Source organism: Ctenopharyngodon idella, chromosome 22 (assembly GCF_019924925.1).
Source record: "Ctenopharyngodon idella isolate HZGC_01 chromosome 22, HZGC01, whole genome shotgun sequence".
Lineage (NCBI taxonomy): Eukaryota > Metazoa > Chordata > Actinopteri > Cypriniformes > Xenocyprididae > Ctenopharyngodon > Ctenopharyngodon idella.
The window spans coordinates 16,931,375-16,949,854 of NC_067241.1; the positions used below are offsets into that span (position 1 = coordinate 16,931,375).

The 18,480-nt window shown below is 36.6% G+C and overlaps 2 protein-coding genes across 10 annotated transcripts in view; one reads left to right on the top strand and one right to left on the bottom strand.

The window, feature by feature from the left end:
• Nucleotides 1–830: 830 nt before the first annotated feature.
• si:ch73-290k24.6 (uncharacterized) overlaps nt 831–18,480 on the bottom strand; it is a 33,322-nt gene continuing 15,672 nt past the window's right edge. The window contains exons 1-5 of one of the 2 annotated variants that reach the window (XM_051881053.1): nt 10,100–10,443; nt 9,710–9,751; nt 7,577–7,810; nt 5,740–5,901; nt 831–4,465 (exon numbers count right to left, since the gene is read on the bottom strand). In XM_051881053.1, the coding sequence (XP_051737013.1) occupies nt 3,471–4,465; nt 5,740–5,901; nt 7,577–7,721 (1,302 nt within the window). In that variant the 5' untranslated portion in view covers nt 7,722–7,810; nt 9,710–9,751; nt 10,100–10,443 and the 3' untranslated portion in view covers nt 831–3,470. Of the gene's footprint in view, nt 4,466–5,739; nt 5,902–7,576; nt 7,811–9,709; nt 9,752–10,099; nt 10,444–18,480 lie in introns of those variants that run through there. The other variant, XM_051881052.1, reaches the window with a different exon arrangement.
• The window catches only part of LOC127505468 (transposable element Tcb1 transposase), a 35,470-nt gene continuing 29,320 nt past the window's right edge, over nt 12,331–18,480 (top strand). For 2 of the 8 annotated variants that reach the window (XM_051881044.1, XM_051881048.1), the window contains exons 1-3: nt 12,337–12,473; nt 13,853–14,128; nt 14,244–14,564. In XM_051881044.1, the coding sequence (XP_051737004.1) occupies nt 12,386–12,473; nt 13,853–14,128; nt 14,244–14,564 (685 nt within the window). In that variant the 5' untranslated portion in view covers nt 12,337–12,385. Of the gene's footprint in view, nt 12,474–13,852; nt 14,129–14,243; nt 14,565–15,212; nt 15,519–15,689; nt 15,987–16,877; nt 16,986–18,480 lie in introns of all 8 variants that reach the window. The other 6 variants (XR_007927706.1, XM_051881042.1, XM_051881046.1 and 3 more) reach the window with 6 other exon arrangements.

The window sequence follows — 18,480 nt, forward strand, 5'->3', positions numbered from 1 at the left end:
CGTGTGGCCTTCAGATTAGCTCAAGAACAGTGCGTAGAGAGCTTCATGGAATGGGTTTCCATGGCCGAGCAGCTGCATCCAAGCCTTACATCACCAAGTGCAATGCAAAGCGTCGGATGCAGTGGTGTAAAGCACACCGCCACTGGACTCTAGAGCAGTGGAGACGTGTTCTCTGGAGTGACCAATCACGCTTCTCTGTCTGGCAATCCGATGGACAAGTCTGGGTTTGGCGGTTGCAGGAGAACGGTACTTGCCTGACTGCATTGTGCCAAGTGTAAAGTTTGGTGGAGGGGGGATTATGGTGTGGGGTTGTTTTTCAGGGGTTGGGCTTGAACCCTTAGTTCCAGTGAAAGGAACTCTTAATGCTTCAGCATACCAAGACAGTTTGGACAATTTCATGCTCCCAACTTTGTGGGAACAGTTTGGGGATGGCCCCTTCCTATTCCAACATGACTGCGCACCAGTGCACAAAGCAAGGTCCATAAAGACACGGATGAGTGAGTTTGGTGTGGAGGAACTGGACTGGCCTGCACAGAGTCCTGACCTCAACCCGATAGAACACCTTTGGGATGAATTAGAGCAGAGACTGTGAGCCAGACCTTCTCGCCTACATCACTGCCTGACCTCACAAATATATATATATATATATTTATTTGTTTAAAAACATGTTTAATCATATATATATATATATATATATATATGAATATAAGAGTTTATTTCCCTAGGAAATTAAATCAACAGGCGATTGGTGCAAAAAGCAGGTTGAAGGTGTTCTGTTTTCTGTAGCAGGTTATGTCTTGTTTTCATCGAATGGATTAAATAAAACAGAGTGATGAATCCCATTTAATTTAATCAATCACAATTCATCAGTTCTCTTTAAAGCACCAGTGATTCATAAAACACCATTTACAATCAGTCTCTCACACACACACACATTCACTGGGCAAACAGAGATTACAAAGACAGGCTGCTCATTGTGTGGTTTCAGTAAAGCGTTTAGTCTTTAAATGTTTGAATTACACCGTTCACAGCGCCGCACATCAACGTCAAACACACTCTATTGCTCACACTAGAGTGGGTCGTCATAGTAACGCCATGGTAACGCAACAGTGATGCTGGTAACACTGTCAATATTCTAAGATGGAACACAGAACCCCTCTGACAACATTAAACAGCAGCACACCAAACCCCACGAACAGCATGCTTAGAAAATAGAGATCATTTCATATCGAGAGAGAGCTTATATATTCATCTGAAGCTACTAGATTAATTCTTATGTATAATTAGATCTAATTCCATATATATCCATGTATGATTGATTCAACAGCGGTATGCTGTCGGTCTACAGGCTGAATGAATCTCACGAAAACATGTACAAGTGAAACGTGAAATAAAGAACATGTAATGTTATTTTATTGATCATTGTTTATATATATATATATATATTGTAATGCAATGTTTTAAATTTGAATTTGTAAAAATGTATATATATATATATATATATATACGTTTAAAAATGTTATTATATATGTGTGTATATATCTGAAATGTGTGTGTGTGTGTATATATATTAACATTTTATTATTTTATTTTCATGATATTTAATCACTTTTTAATATTTGAATCAATTTTCCTCTCAAATGGTCATTATTGTAATTATTATTGTTTTCTATAATTTTCGTTATCTATTCTGATTCTCATTAATAATACAATGACATTATTTCTTCACATTACAGTAACGGTTAAATGTGCTTAATTGTCATTAACATAATGCAAAAAAATGGTTAAAGTCCTAAAAACGGGGCATTTTCTTAATGCAAAATATAATTTCTTATTTCTACCATTTGATTTTGTCATGAAATGTGATTTTCGTGAGATTCAGCTGCCTGCATGTTGTAAATGAACAATGCCGTTTCAATGTCTGACATAAAGACGTAAACAAATGTTGATAAAAAATAACAATAAATCGAGAACTGAAGCAAAAGTCATGTCCTGAGGTGTCGTCTTGATTCTTTGTTAGTGGTTGCGATGCAGCATCTGTTTTGGCCAAGCTGGTGTTCTGGAGAAGCGGTTCCTTCAGGTAATGACGTCTTAATTCGAGAGAGCACACGTGTTCTGCATTACCCAGAATTCCGTGGGAAGGGCGTTTGTGTGCGTTGTTTTATCACAACTGATGGTGTTCTTTTTAAAACTAATGAGCAGAAGCAGCAGTCGGACTGTCAGAGAGAAAGTAGGAAAGAAGAGGAACATTTAAGGGTCCGTTCCGTTCGTCCAGTCAGAACACTGTCCACTCTTTAGTGTGTATCTTCAGGTCACCTAGTGCATCTGGATTTTTGTTTTTTTTTACTATGAATGGCTAAAACTCAAACAAAAGTAAGTGTTGCATTAGAGGTTATATTAAAAATCTCATTAAAAAAAAAAAAAACGAATGCATTTCAATGCAAAAATAAAGCAGAAAATGTTCAAACAAAAAGTTAAATTATGCTTCAATGGCATGTTTTCCTCAATTGCATGATGGGCCCAATCAGAGGTCATCAGGGGCCAACTTTGGTCTGGTTCTAGTGAATCAGTGCCTGAACAGTTAACAGAGACTAAAAGAACAGAGACAGACACAGATGTACACTACCGGTCAAAAGTGTGGAATAATTAAGATTTTTAAATGTTTTTGAAATGTTTCTTCTGCTCACCAACACTCTAAAAAATCTTGGGTTATTCATTCCACCCAAGTCCTGGGTTGAGCCTTTTGGGTTATTTTTCCAGTGTTTGGGTAGTTTTTGTATTACACAGATCCTGGGTCAGACGTAACAACCCAGTGTTTGGGTAGTTTTTGTATTACACAGATCCTGGGTCAGACGTAACAACCCAGTGTTTGGGTTGTTTTTGTATTACACAGATCCTGGGTCAGACGTAATAACCCAGTGTTTGGGTTGTTTTTGTGTTACCCTGATCCTGGGTCAGACGTAACAACCCAGGGGATGAGTTATCTATTACGAGGTTTTATACGCCCTCTTCAGGAGAGAGCAGTGCAGCTCCATCAAATTGGTGCATGTCTTCAGTAAATTACAGGTTTGTGTATGTTTCATTTTATCTAAAAATTTGTTTAATTTTATGCAAAGCAACATACGGGGGCGAATTGGGTTGTAACAAAATGGGTTGTTTTTATCCCAGTGTTTTTTAGAGTGAAGGCTGCATTTGTTTGATGAAAAATACAGTAAAATTGTGAAATAGTATTGTAAATTAAAATAGCTGTTTTCTATGTGAATATATAGCAAAGTGTAATTTATTCCTGTGATCAAAGCTGAATTTTCAGCATCATTACGCCAGTCTTCAGTGTCACATGATTTGTTGATTTGTTGCTATCTTAGTTATTCTAAAATTTATGGTAGTGTTCGACCCTAAGACCAAAGATTTAATGTGTATCTTCTAACGTCAGTCTGTACAGTTGTTCTCACACTCATTTATGCACTAGGTCAGTCAGTTTCGATGGCAATGACAACCGCTTCAGTGGGCGGAGGCACCGAGGAGACAGGCCACGCCTCTTTCCCGCCCCCATTGGGTGGCAGCTGTCTGGCTCTGGCGGAACAGTCTGGACTATCGTGAAGAGCATCACCCGTCTCAATTGCTGACTCTGCCGGTAAGTGTCCTCCATCTTCTTCTTCCTCTTCATCCTCTTCTTCGCGTTCCATCCGGCAGCGGCATACCTCGATGCCAGAGTCGCCAGTCAGCCGTCGCTGCTGGAAGTGCGTTTGGTCCACATCCAGGTCGCTCACGGCGGAGTCACGGCGCTCGGGTTCAACGCCGGGAGAAAAGAGAGCTGACCTGGGCGGAGACTGAGGGGGCGGAGCTACAGGCTCCTCCCTCTGCGGCTCAGAACAAGCACCAAGTGGGTCAGAGATTGAGAAGAGGTGCAGAGACGAAGAGGACGAGGGATGACAAACGCTGGTGATATTTTTCGACGTCGGGCTGTTTGCATCACAGATATTGTTAGTACTAACAGTTTGGGATGCATCTAATATGTCAGTAACATTATCTGTGCTACTAGTGCTGATGTTCTTTGCCGGTTTGTTGTTCGCATTGCAATCCAAGGGGGCGGAGCACGGAAGCTCCACCTCCACGATCTCGAGCATTGGTGATTGGCCACCTTCGTTGAGCGGAACGCTCTCGTTGTGCATAACTGCAGAGTGGGTGTGGCCAGGCTCGCTGAAGGAGGGCGTGGAGGCGTGGCTCGTATCTGTCTCATCCGTGAGCTGGGCAGAAGAGGGGGAGGAGCTACAGGGCGATGACGGACAGCAGGAGTCACAGGAGCAGCTGGTGTAGTTGTCAGAGCTCTGTGATGACAGCATGTGACTCGGGCCGGGGTGGGCGGAGCCTCGTGGGTAGGCGACAGAGCTGTAGGGAGGGGGCGGGGTGCTGGGTTGGGCTGCTACTTCCTCATAGGATGGCAGTTTAAGTGAGGCGAGGAAACCTGCCAATGAGAACGCAAGATTAGTATACTTAGTTTAAATGTAACTTTGTGCATGTTTTCATTTAGACTCTAACTGTAGATTGTGATGTAGTTTGTGTTTCTCCAACAATTCAGAACAATTCTGCTATAGGATTGCATAAAAATAAATAGAGGGTGATTTATTTTGTGATTTTTATACTGTGTTCTGCACTATTCTGCTATTCTGTTGCATTCTGTGTTATGAATATTGTTGGCTCTTTGACGAGTTTTTCTTTAAAACAATATTATTTATTTATTTAGTTTCTTTTCTGCATTTCAAAAAAGCTTGGTTACTAAGTTCTTTAGCTTACTAATGTAGTTTATGCTAAACCTGGCATTGTGCACTTGAATATTTGATAAATATTGATGAATGAGTATATAGTTTTATGACAAATGGCTTGTTATATTCCTCATTCCTCTTAAGTCACTTTGGATAAAAGTGTCTCCTAAAAGAGTAAATGTAAATAAGCTCTTATTGAACAGTTTATTGTACTTTATATGTATGTTATAGTTTTTATGTTTGAAACGTTTTAATGAAGAAAAAAGTAACTGGGTGCAAATTTAACCCCGAGATTTTCAAATAGAGAGCAAATCATTTACAAAAATTCAGTCCTATAATTTGCATCCAAGTGTGATATATATATATATATATATATATAGGTACAATCACTGTATACACCAAACTTTATAGTTTTATTCCTGTCTATATTCTGAAGGTTTTTACTGAGGGGTTTGTTCATATATCGTTCACACTAGTTTATATAGCATTTTATTCCGAAAAACATGGTGAAAATGTTTGTTTTTTTCTGGCTGTTGACAGTATTTTCTGATGTATAGAGTGATAAAAAGAGATATCCAAAATTCCCTTTAACTCTAATATGTCAACAAAATAAATTTTTTTTGGACCTGACTTTATTCGACGTTCAGATTTATTTTTTTTTAAAATATATACAAATTAGTGCATATCTAATTAGATAATGCCTCATTTGTATATTTAAACTTGTAAAACAAAACAATTGTCTTAATTTACTGAGATTAATCAACTGGGGAATTATGGTGATATCTGTTAGTTAAAACATGAATCTTTTTAATGAAGAAAAAAATAAGCAGAGTACAACTTTAACCCTGAAATTTTCAAATACAGAGCAAATCATTCACAAAAATTCAGCCTTATAATTTGCATTCAAGTTTGAATTTTTTTAAAAAAATTTTGCAAATAAATATCTTTGTGAGCATGAGTTAGGAGCAATTCTTACTGAGGTCAAACATGGAGGAAGGGTAACTGCACGCTCCGTGATAGGCCATGAGGTTGATCTCTCTCTGCCTCTGCTGCTGCTGGACGCGCTGCTTCGCCTGACGGTGACGATACGCACAGCAACAGCTGAACAGGATGAGCACACTCCACAGCAGCCAAAACCCTGAACACACACAGGAATACATAAAGAATAAAGGCCTCACTAGCTATGTTTCCGTACAATGTTTCAGAACCACCAAACCAACATTTGAGATGATGCGATGCAATTGGTCTGCTGGTTAGTCCAGTTATCCAATCACAGCCTCTGCTGAGGCAAAATCATGTGAGTTTGTTGTTGTGCATTGAGGGATTTATTCAGTGAAAGCGTTTGGATCGCAGTTTATGCGCATTTCTTATCGGATAAAAAAATTATTCACCTCAATTGAGCGCATACGTTTTTTATGTGCATTTTTAGAATTTATGCGCATCTTGTCATTTCTATCCAGCATTTGTTGCGATATCCCAAAATTAGCATAAAAATTGGTGGATGGAAACACATCGTCATTTACACATGATTGTGGACTAATATAGATGACGGAGTCTCTTGTATTGTATGTAATGAGTGATTAGTTGTACAGTATGCATTTCTAACCAGTATTTTACAGTGTTTGTATTTTTAGGGCAAGACACTACATTCAAAACCATTGTTCTTTCATGCACTAGCATTTTGGCCTATTTTGCTTCTATATCATGTCTTCTTTCACAGTAAAACTGAAAAAGCAAAAAATGTATTGCACTTTATCTATTTGCGTCTGTAGATTTTAATTTCACTGCATATCTTTAAAAGCTTTAAAGTTTTTTTTCTCCACTTCAGCAGCACTTACAAACACCAAAATTTAGAGTTTTATTCCTGACTATATTCTGAAGATTTTTACTGTGGGGTTTGTTCATATATCATTCACACTCATTTATGTAGCATTTTATTCCTAAAAACATGTTTTTTTCTGTCTGTTGACAGTATTTTCTGATTTATGGAGTGATAAAAAGAGAAATCCAAAATCCCCTCTGTAAAAACCTTTAACTCTAATATGTCAACAAAATCAAACAAGAATTTTGATCCTGGTTTTATCCAATGTTCAGATTTATAATCTGGAAATTTATAGAAATGAGTGCATACTTAATTAGATAATGCCTCATTTGCTTATTTAAACATAACATCTCAGAAAAACTTGTTATACAAAACAATTGTCTTATTGTACTTTGATTAATCAACTGGGTAAATATGGTGATATAAATTAGTTTTAATTTTTGCCCTATTTTTACCCTATTTCCCTAGTGTCTTAGGGAAACCAGGAACATTTCACGCAAAAATGAATCAACATACAAGATTCAAAGAAAGAAAAAAGTTAGGTTTAAAACATCATGAGGGTGAGTAAATCACATAATTTGCATTTTTAATCCAGCTAACATTGAACATTCTCAAAGTTTTAAACAAACACTCTTCCAGGAACGATCATTATCTGGCCTTTAATAATGTTCTCAAAACAGCACAAAAACATTATCTATTATTCTTTAGTTGGATGTTTGTCTAATATTTTTCAGGTCTAATATGTTCAGAGAACATTCACAAGTAACTTTTCCATAATGTTTGAAGAATGATAATATAGAATGTTCAACAAACATTCTTTTAGTAACATTCATTCTGAGTTATTTATACATCATTTATGGAACTTTTTTTTTCTGAAACGTTTTAGTTTATCTAACATTTTTTAAATTTTAACAAAATGTTCTATATTTGATAGCTGGGAAGAATATTTACAGTAATTGTGTATGTATGCTGAATAAACAGATGGACTCACACCACAGCTCATAGTAGTAGGTACAGCAGCCCGTCTCCTGGCAGCAGTGGCCGGTCTGGCAGAGATAGCCACTGGCACTGTTAGTGCCGGGACAGTATCGCGGGCTGCCCAGGAGCGGCAGCGTCCCTGAACTGTGGTACTCCATGCCCTGCAGCAGGGCGTGGCGCCACCGAAACACTCGCTCCTCCTCTTCCTCCAGAACTGCTGCTATGGTGCATTCAGAGCCCTTAGAGTCTTTCAAGAACATATCGAAAGAGAGAATGCCACTTTAAACAAGTGCACAAAAAGCACAATCTTTGGATGATTAAAAAAAGTTCAAATCAACATGAAATCAAAATAGACCACATGTACTTTCTTAGTGTAATTGACCATATGCACGGTTACTTCCTGGTTTTCATTAAGCCAGCTTGGTCATTTCCGGTGAACTGTTAGCTGTCATTCTGTACTCGCTGTACATCGACACAAAACCATCAATGGTTGACTTTTTAATGTTTTATTTATATTTTAATGCAGTTATTACACTTGCCTAATTTGCCAATAAATCAGTTTTATTGATTACAATAAAGATGAAGCTAATGGGAATGTTTGAATAAGAAACGCGGTGTCTGTAATTAGACACGCACACGCAACATTTTTCCAGCGCTTCAAATGTTATTTTTTAATGTGATGACCACAAACATTATTTGTTCATCCTTCTGAGATTGTCCCCATTTGTAAAACTGAACATTTCAAGATGTTAAAAATCGAACATTTGATAGAAAACACTTATTTAAAAATAAAAAAGACATTAATTATAACCATCAGATGGTGGCAGAGTAGCATTTATTGGCTCATATTAGCCATTTACTGTAATAGTTTTTCACTCAGTTTTGCTTTTGAATAAATATTAAACATTATAAAATCACTTGGTTTAAAAATACATTTTGTCAAAGTGAAGTATGAAGTACTCAGAAAATCTCATGAAAAACAATAAATTTTCTTGTGAATGAATTACACAGAAAGCGAGCACCGCGCTTTTCCTTTATAAAATCACAAAAGTCACCAGTCAGAGCAGCGCAAGATCAATGATTTCAGCACACTTGTGAAAACTCACATTTTATTCAGTGAATCTAATTAAAGTGCACAATAAATCTTTAATTTACAGTGTGTTGATGCTTTTTTTTTTCACACGAAAGTGTGAAAACTAATGGTCGAATTGAATTTTGCTGAGGAGAAATATTGAGGGATGCGTCTCTTTTATGCCGTTTTATGTTTGAATAACTAAATTCATGCTAGGCCTGATATTTAAGTGACTATATTCTTACTATAAACTAAGTATTACACTATTGATGCTGTTAAAACTACCTCAGGACACTGAAGATACCGACACAACAACAAGTGACATTTCACCGGTTTTACAGCTGGATTATATTATTGCAGAAGTTCTTAAGAACGTCATCATGTTATTGTAAACAAAAACACGTTTTCATGATCGTTCATTGAAATACTTCTTCCATCTCTGAATTGAATTTCCTTTTCAGCTGAGAACTTATAAGTCCCACACTATATTTTTTTCTCATTTAATATGATGTTTAATTTCACAGAAACTTTAACAGAAATACATTATATTACGCAGTTGTAAACGGTGTTCATGTTGATTTTATACAAATAAGACTGTAGTGTAGTACAGTCACACAAAAATATGAGCAAACGTTCTTCCAGTAATGTTTATAGAATGTCCATGTTCAGAATGTTCAGAGAAAAGTAACATTCCTGTAATTTTTGCAAAATGATAAAATGGACTGTTCAACATTCTTCCAGTAACATTAATAGAGTTACCTGGTCTTTGATAATGTTCTCAAAACATTAGCACAAAAACATTATTTATTCATCATTCATGGAACATTTTAAACGTTTTAGTTGGACTTTGTCTAACTTTTTTTTTAAATGTTACTACTTGTTTCAGAACATTCAGAAAACATTTAAAAGTAACATTCTCGTGATGTTTGCAAAATGTCAAAATGGAATGTTCTCTTAATGTTCACATAACCTGAAAAAAACTGCAGAATGATTTATTGTAAGGGTAAAAAAGATGGTCCTGTGAAACTAATTTAATTGCAATAGTTTTTGGACATTATGAGAGGATGCCTTTACCTGGTGAAGGACACAGGTGTCCATATCATCTGTCAGGATCATCTATGAATGAGAAGAAAACCCACAATCAACCATTGCGTAACATCCTTTTATTTTCACTAAACATTATCTTAGCGCAAATAAAACGTGAGAGATGCATACGTGTGTGTCATCTGTTATGTATTGTAATATGTTCAGAAATCTGTTATTAAGAGGAGAATGAGGTCGAATATAAATGTTATTCTGCATGCGTGCAATCAAACTTTAAACATTAAAGCAACAAATGATTCTGTCTGCAAATGAAAAGGGTTAAACAGGCCCAAGCAGATGCAGAAGCATTCTAACACTGAGCTTTAGTTTAGGGATGCTTTATGAACCTGCAGCAATAATCGATTATATAAATGCACCAACCGTACTAAACGCGATGCTTGATGTCCGAGAGCGCTTGTGTTATTGTAGCAAACGGCCTGAAATGAAAGTCGCTTTGCTTTCTGATTCGCTCATTTTTTCGGATTCTGCACCGACTGTCTCTCTCCGTCCGCCATTTCCACCCGCAGCTTCAGCCTCACATCACAGACGACAAACGGCGAGTGTACCGTGATGTTTTAACGACAAAACCAACAGCACGCTAAAAACATTTACTATTTACGCATATGGTACACTCAAATGTATAATATCAATTTTACAATAGACGGCGCGAGGCTGCAGATATATATAATGTCATGAACGTTCAACGGATCTGATGCTGATTGGCTCGAGGCTAAAGGATGCGGGCCAATCAGAGCACACATAGGTTTCTCCTAGCAACAGCTGGTTAGATGGTAAGACCGCAAAGATTACAATAGTGGAAATATTATGGAATTTACGCGGTCATGGTAAAATTTTCTAAATACTCCACATCATTAGGCACATGTCAAACCTCCAACAAATCATATTTCTTCACCTCAGGCATTTATTAATTTCAGTTTTTTTTCAGATTCATGCACCTTTTATTCTCAACCCCGTAACAGACAAAATGGAATTGGTTTAAAAAGGATTTTACGCAAAACTTGCTGTAAAACATACATGTATCTACTGCACATGTGTCCCAATTTAATAACTACCTAACATTTCATGATAAAGTCCCATTTTTTATGTTAAAAATAAACAAATTGTGTGTCTCCGGTCTTTTTATTTTTGTAAAAATCTTTTCAATTTAGATGTTAAATTTTATTGTGTTAGTCCTTAACATGTCTGGTGGTAATCAGCAAGAAATGCCTTCATTTTTAATCAACTTTCCCCTAAAATAATAGTTGAGAATTGTGTGACGGGGTTGAAGACTGAAAGACTATGAAGGAGACATTGCATTCAATTTTTTTTTTTTTTTTTAGTTTTGTCTCTCTCTCATATTGTGCCCTTCTTTCTGGGTCAACAGATTCGCAGACACAAAAACACACTCTTTCTGCTGCGGATGTGGCTGCAATTTCAGATGTTTAAGTGCATAAATATTCTATTTTTAACAAAATGATGAGTTGTCATGATTTTAGTAAGTATCTTTACTGAAATCATGACAATTTATTATTATTATTATTATTATTAAAATTATTTATAAATGAAGTGTCTCAAGTTTTCAACCCTGAAACAAGGAGATATATACAGATGTGACGGGGTTGATTGTGACTGGGCTGAGGTTTTTGCTCAAAATGGCCACTTATCCTCTTGCAGTGTGAGGGAGTAGGCCATATATGGCAGCAATGAAATAAAAACATTGTATATACTTATGGATTAAAATAAAATTTTGAAAAATAATCATTTTCTATCTTAATTTTATGTGATGGGGTTGAGTTGTTAAGCGTGACAGTACCCTCAATGACTATAATATGCATCAAATATATGAATAAAATGTATGATACTATGTAAGAGACCTGAATGATGTCATTTCTGGTAAATGATGTCACATATGGGTGGAGTCTAAATTATTACAGGCAGAGGATGGTTGGCGTGACGGGGTTGAGTCCAGACTGAGGGACATAACTTTATAGTCTGTTCTTTTATAAAATATCCTGAATTTTTTTAGAAAATTATTTTTCACAAGAAAGTAACACAAATAAATACTTTCAATATCGCCAAAAATTACAGACATCGTGCACATTTTGTTAAATATTTTCTAAGTACAAATTCAGTGAAGTGCCTTGGCAAAATGCTTAGTGTATGATAGAAATAAGACATTATTTTATGATAAAAATTATTAAATTATTACAATGCAATAATTATTTTTATTCATTGTAATGGACATACCAAAGTATTGTGAAAAGATTTTAGCAATTTAAAAAGTCTGAGGGACTGAAATATTGCTGAATCCCAGGAATGATCCAGGTATAGTTGCTGTGACTAAGAGGACATAATCCAGCTAAAAACAAGGAACGTTCTGGCAAGGTTCTATGAACAAACAATCTTCTAGTAAAGTTATAGAACGTTCGTTCATCTGGTAATTAATAATGTTCTTAAAACGTTTAATACATCATCCATGGAACGTTTTTTTTCTGAAATGCTTTTTATCCTTCTGAGTTTATCTAGTCAGATTATCAAGTATGTACAGCATTTTGAATAAAGGGCAGAACTTCTCAGGAAGTGGTGGCTGTAGTGGAAAGAAAGATAGAACACTTCTCTTTTTCTCATATCTGTCCATCAGAGTGAGTGAACGCAGAGGAAGAAGTAATGAAGAGAGTAATGGCTGTGCTACAGACTTCAGATGTGATGTGCTTGTGTGTTTTTCTGCTCTGCGCTGGACTTCACTTCGCAACAGGTACGACTGAACAACAACATGAGTGAGTTTTGGCATTTATGCCACAAACTGATTTTCATCAGTCAGTGAAACACTTCATTCTGTAACAGCTGCTTTCTGTTTGTGCTTTCATTTCTGTAAAAAAATCTGTTTTCTATGTGAATTGTATGCATCATTGCCGAATAAAACATTTTTTTTCCCATAAAAACAGACCTCAAACAGAAGAAGATGAGGTTTCAGATAGCTGGTGTGACGTCTTCACTGTTTTGAGTCGACTAGTGAGACTCTTGATTGCGCTTAAGATTTGATTAACTGTAAAGACATGTCAGTGTAATAGTTTTGGATCAGTTAAAGTCTGTTTCTTGTGCGGCATATAAAACCATGGTAAAAAAAAAAAAAAAATCCTTAGGGTGAATTGCCCTAATGTGGGATATTTTTTGCATTTCAGACTTCTGTGACATATTGTGATGTGTAGCCAAAACATTAAATCCACACCTAATACCATTTAAAAAAACCCCAGGATGTCTCCTAATCAAATCAAAAGAGAAAATGCAGATAACACATTCATTAAAGAAATGATAGAATATTAGTGCTCTTAGTGCAAGTTGTCTAAACCAGTCTGCAGCTTCCTAATGTCTATGATAATACGGCAAATTCTATGATAATATTAATAATATTATTAGTTACTATTACTCCACTAGGTCTGAAATATATTGAATGTTTTAATCCCCTGGATCACGCCTCAAACACGATGATCTTAACTTTATTAATTTTTAATTTACTATTAATAGTAAATGTGTACCACAAATGTGTATGGCTGGATTCTATAAAACATACAGTATATAAGACAATACAACATTTACTGTAGGTGTCATAAAATTTACTGATGATTTAATTTGAGAAATCTTCTGATTTGGCTGTGAGATTCACCGATTTTGGGTGCGTAAGATGTGATGGATTCTGTTGTCCAGTTGGCATTTTCACCCCAAAATGGCGGCCGCCCTACCGAAGCGCCATCTAGTGGCATTACCAAAAAAGCTTCCGAGTTTCGCTTCTTGGCTTCTATACTCTTTGCTCATAGTCTCATGCGGGACCTACAAACACTAAACCTTAGGTGTCACATTAGGGCAATTCACCCTATCTGAATGTTTATTTTAGTGTTGAGTTTTTTTTATGGAAATACAGATATCTGATCGTGATCAGTATAATGTAAATATATAAATAAAATAATTGAATGAATGCAAATACTGAAATGAGATCAACACTCCTTTTTATTTAGTATTTTATTCAGCTCATGTTTGTGTGTAGATGTTTCAGTTCATCTGAAGAGACTAGTTTTTGGTGTGTGTAGAAGGAATAATCCTATTTCAGAAGGTTTTCTGTGTTTTGTGTTCGTTTAGGCTGCAAAGAAGCGTCTGGAATCATCAGCTGTTCTCCAGGAGAGTCTGTGCTGCTGCACTGCAAGGATAAAAACTCACAGCGTAAAGACATCCAGTGGTGGCGCTCAGATATAGAAGATTCACAAAAACACTTAGTGGACGTCATTAAGGACCAGCGATATAAACACAGAGCTCATATTCACAAGAATCGCTCACTGTCCATCACTCGACTGACTGTAGACGACACAGGATCATATTGGTGTAATTCCGCTGATCCAGTTCATCTACTCATTGAAGGTGGGAAATCCTTGTGTTATTTTAATAATAATACATGCAGACCGACCATAAACCACATAAAATCAAATAGTTAATGTCTGTAATAATCAAATATGATTATATTCTGTGTTTGCAGGTTGTTCTATATCAGGGAATGAAGCATCAGAGTCGATCAGCAGATATTCAGGGGAATCAGTGTTTCTGCCCTGTTTGGTCAAATGCAGCGCTCGTCATGATCCAGACAAAGTCAGATGGAAATTACCAAACAACAGAGAAATAAACCAGACGACTAAATCTACTGAACTGAACGGACTCTATCAGGGCAGATTTCACATGTTTGATACAAATTCAGGAAATTTCTCTCTGCTGATTTCTAACCTGACGGAGAAAGATGAAGGACTGTATTCATGCAGGATTAATGAGAATCAACACAAGAGCTTCAATCTCACTGTTAAAGGTAAAGAAATGATGAACTCTCACATTTTCAAGTGATTTTGTGTGAATCAAGATGCTTTGCAACTCAGTTTGTCTTTTTGGATATAGAAGGAAATTTTGAGTTCTAAAACATTTTTCAGTACTATTTTAAGTCAGAAGAGGTCATTCCTCATTTGACCCAACTGAAGTTCACAATCTCAGCTAAAAGGGAATGTTCTCAGAATGTTCTGGCAAGGTTCTCTCAAAGTCCTGTACAAACGTTCTTCCTGTAACGTTAATAGAACATTTGTTCAAAGTTATCTGGTCTTAAATTATGCTTTCAAATCATTAGCACAAAAACATTTATGGAACTTTTTTTTTTTTTTAGAATATTTTTTAGTTGGACGTTTGTGTAACATTTTGAAAACATTTTCAGAGAACATTCAAAAATAACATTCTCATAATGTTTGAAAAATGATGAAAGGTAATGTTCAATGTTCTTCCAGTAACATTAATAGAATATTCGTTCAAAGTTATCTAGTCTTTAATTTTTTACCTTTATTTTAATAACCTAAAGAACCTTTTTCCACTATAAAGAACTTTTTTTGCGATGGAAAGGCTCCATGGAACCAATGATGGCAATTAACAACCTTTACTTTTAAGAGTGAAACACAAGTGTCTCTTCCTACAGGATGCACATTATCAGAGACTGAGAGCGACCCTAAAACGAAGTACCCAGGTGATTCTGTACTTCTGTCCTGCTCATGCAAAGACCCAAAAACCAAACCTGGGGGCTTCAAATGGACCCATTTAGACTCCAATGGGGCCGAGGTGTCCAATGAAACTTTACGTTACAAAGCCAGAGTCCACATGTTTAATAAGACAACACCATCAAATCTGTCTCTGCTGATATCCAATCTGACTGAAGACGACCAGGGGATTTACAGATGCACAGTTAATAACAAAACATCCACTCATACCAGCCTCACAGTTAAAGGTAAGACACGTTCAACTTCCTAGATATTTGCTTAATACAGAGCTTATAATGTCAGAATTTCATGATAAAAAGTCGCAATTAGCTTTTTTATTCTGTGGTGGAAACAAGCTTCTGTATTAATTGTTTGTGCACTAATGGGTTTAACTCTTGAGTTATTTTGTCGTCCTGCAGGCTGTGTTTTATCCAAACATCCAAACACTACCATCTCATATCCAGGAGAATCTGTGACGCTTCCATGTTCCTGTGAAGATCCAAAAACCAAACCAAAACACGTTGAATGGAAGCGTGCAGCTTCAAAAAAGTCTCTGGTTTCAGATGCTGAAGATGTCAGCGGACGCTTCCAGATCCTTAGAGATTCTCCTCATAATCTCTCTTTATGGATCTCAAACCTGACTGAGGCCGACGGAGGATTATATGTGTGTACAGTCAATGGAAAACAATCCAGAAGCATAAATCTCACTGTTAAAGGTAAAACACATTCAGAAACTTTATCTGCTTGAGGATGAAACAGTTTGCCTAGAAGATTTTTTAGCGATTCCCCCAAGAAACTTTGTGTTTCACTTGCAAAATGTTTTGCGTTCCCGCAAGAAACTTTTCAAATTGTTTTCGTTCTCCTGAGAAATAATTTATAAAAAAAAGGTAATTGTGACTTTTTGTATCACAATTTTGAATTCATATCTTTAAATATTTAAATTTAAACTTGGAATTGTGAGGGAAAAAAGTCTGAATTTGTAAGAGTTTATATCTCGCAATTCTGATTTTTTCCCCTCAGAATTGTGAGATATAAACTCGCAATTGCGTGCTTGACATTAATTGCATTACGTAAGTCACTTTGAAATAAGTCACAGCACATTTAAGACCATAAAAAGCACTATATAACAGACTTATATTACAGAAACTACTGTATTTATTTATTTAGTCAGTCTTGTAATAAAAGTGATAATGTACAATCAACTGGTCATTGTCAAAATACAAGTTATGTTGTGTTCATATGATGATGGGAAAAAGTCTGTTTTTTGTATAGCGCTTTTCACAATACACATAATTTCAAAGCAACTTTACAAAGCAGGAGATCTATTTTAATGTCTTTAAAACCTGTAGTGAGCAAGCAGGAGGCGACTGTGTGTGAGGGGGGAATAAAATATTAATATTAAAATAACATTAAATATAAGATATTTTTTACAAAAAAAGCATTTGAGTTGCTGTTACTGTAAATGGGAACATTCATGATGAATCATTATGATAGTTGTGTATTACAGTAGTTGTGATAGAGTATTACCGCAGTTTTATAAGTGATGTTTTCAGAGATTTAACTCTTATTTGAGCATTATGGGAACTTCTTTTGTGTGTGTTCTGCAGATCCTCTCAAATCCTCTGAGATCAGTCCTCTCAAATAGTCCCTGATGTTTCTGATCTGTCTGATGCTGCTGGTCCTGACTGGATTCATCTGCTGGAGATATGCACAGGGTATGAACACACAAAACCAGCACAACACTGTGGGAATCATGAACTGTGCTCTAGTACAGGGATTTTTGATAATTTAGATCAGCGTTTCTTAACCGGTGCACAAAAGTGTGCAGTCAAAGAAAACAACAACAACAAATACCGTAATTCTAAATGTTTTCCTGATGCGAGACTTTTATTTTGAAAGCCAGGGGCGCGGGAAAACGTTTTAGGTTGGGGGTGCTGTGTTTTTTCCGTAACAACATGGAAAGTTCAGCCGATCATAGCTGTACAGGGCGGGTTTTTATTTCTCATCTCCATCAATTTATCTAGTAGTAAAGCTAATGCAAGGGCTAGAAACAAAGACTATAGAATAACACAAGACATGTCACTCGTATTGTTTTGAATGGGAGAAAGTGTAAGTCCCGCCTTCAAAATAAGAGCCAATCGCCGACTTGTAAAGTCATCGCGTCACTGCAGCGGCCGTTAGAAGCTCCGGTTCCTATAGAAACAGTCAGAGGCGCGCTTCCTATAGAGACGCGCAGTTAGGTCTGCGCATGCGCATTAGCTTGATCCAGCCTGAAAAATGCATTTTTTTGTCATGATTCGAGCGTTTAGAAACTAAATTTATGAGCCGGTTGTTGTTAGATTTCATTGGTGATTTCAAATATGAAATTTAATCGTAAGGTTGGCAAACAGTTTTGGAGAATTTGATGTTTCCCCATTCAAAGAGATAGGAGCTGCATGATGCCCAGGATGCCCGAGAGGCGTTTCAAAGATGGCCGCTGAGTGAAATGACTTGTCTTAAAGAGACTTTGCTAGAAATCAATTAATCCTTTGCTGATACTTCCTCATCATCGTGGAGAGTGCAGTTCATGGTTGCAAAACAACGACAGACGCCACGCAAGCGCTTGTGGAAAGGAGAAAGCGGCGCGGCCGCACTTTCCACGCGTTTTTGACAAGTAAACAGCCCCTAAAACACGTCAAAACTCCACAAAGTACAACAAACGTGTCGATGAGAACACTAGTTTGAACAGCATACACACGGGCATTTAACTTTTATCACATTTTTGACATTGCTTGCAATCGTAATGCATAGATTAAGCCTTTATATAAAAGAGTTAATGAGCTGTTTCTGTCATTTACAATAAAGGATCCTGCACAGCGACAGGGAATAAAAATGAGCACAAAAAACCTTACACAACATTGAAAGTGGACTTGCGCTGAAGAGTAGAATTCTTTCTATGCAAACTGCAACGATCACAAAATGACGTCACACTTTCGTTAAAATCCTGTGAAAACACTTCCCGCGCCCCTGGTGAAAGCTGTCGACTCTTCTGTCAGACGCAGTTTAAAAAAGAGTGCCTGAGTGCCTTTCTGTTTGTTTTTCACCAAACCCCGTCGGACATCCCCAGAACACTTGGAATATACAACATGTCACATGGGATCATTCGGTGATTCTTTTGCATCTTTTTTAAAAAGCTTGATGCTGGTCGCTATTAACTGCCATTATATGAAC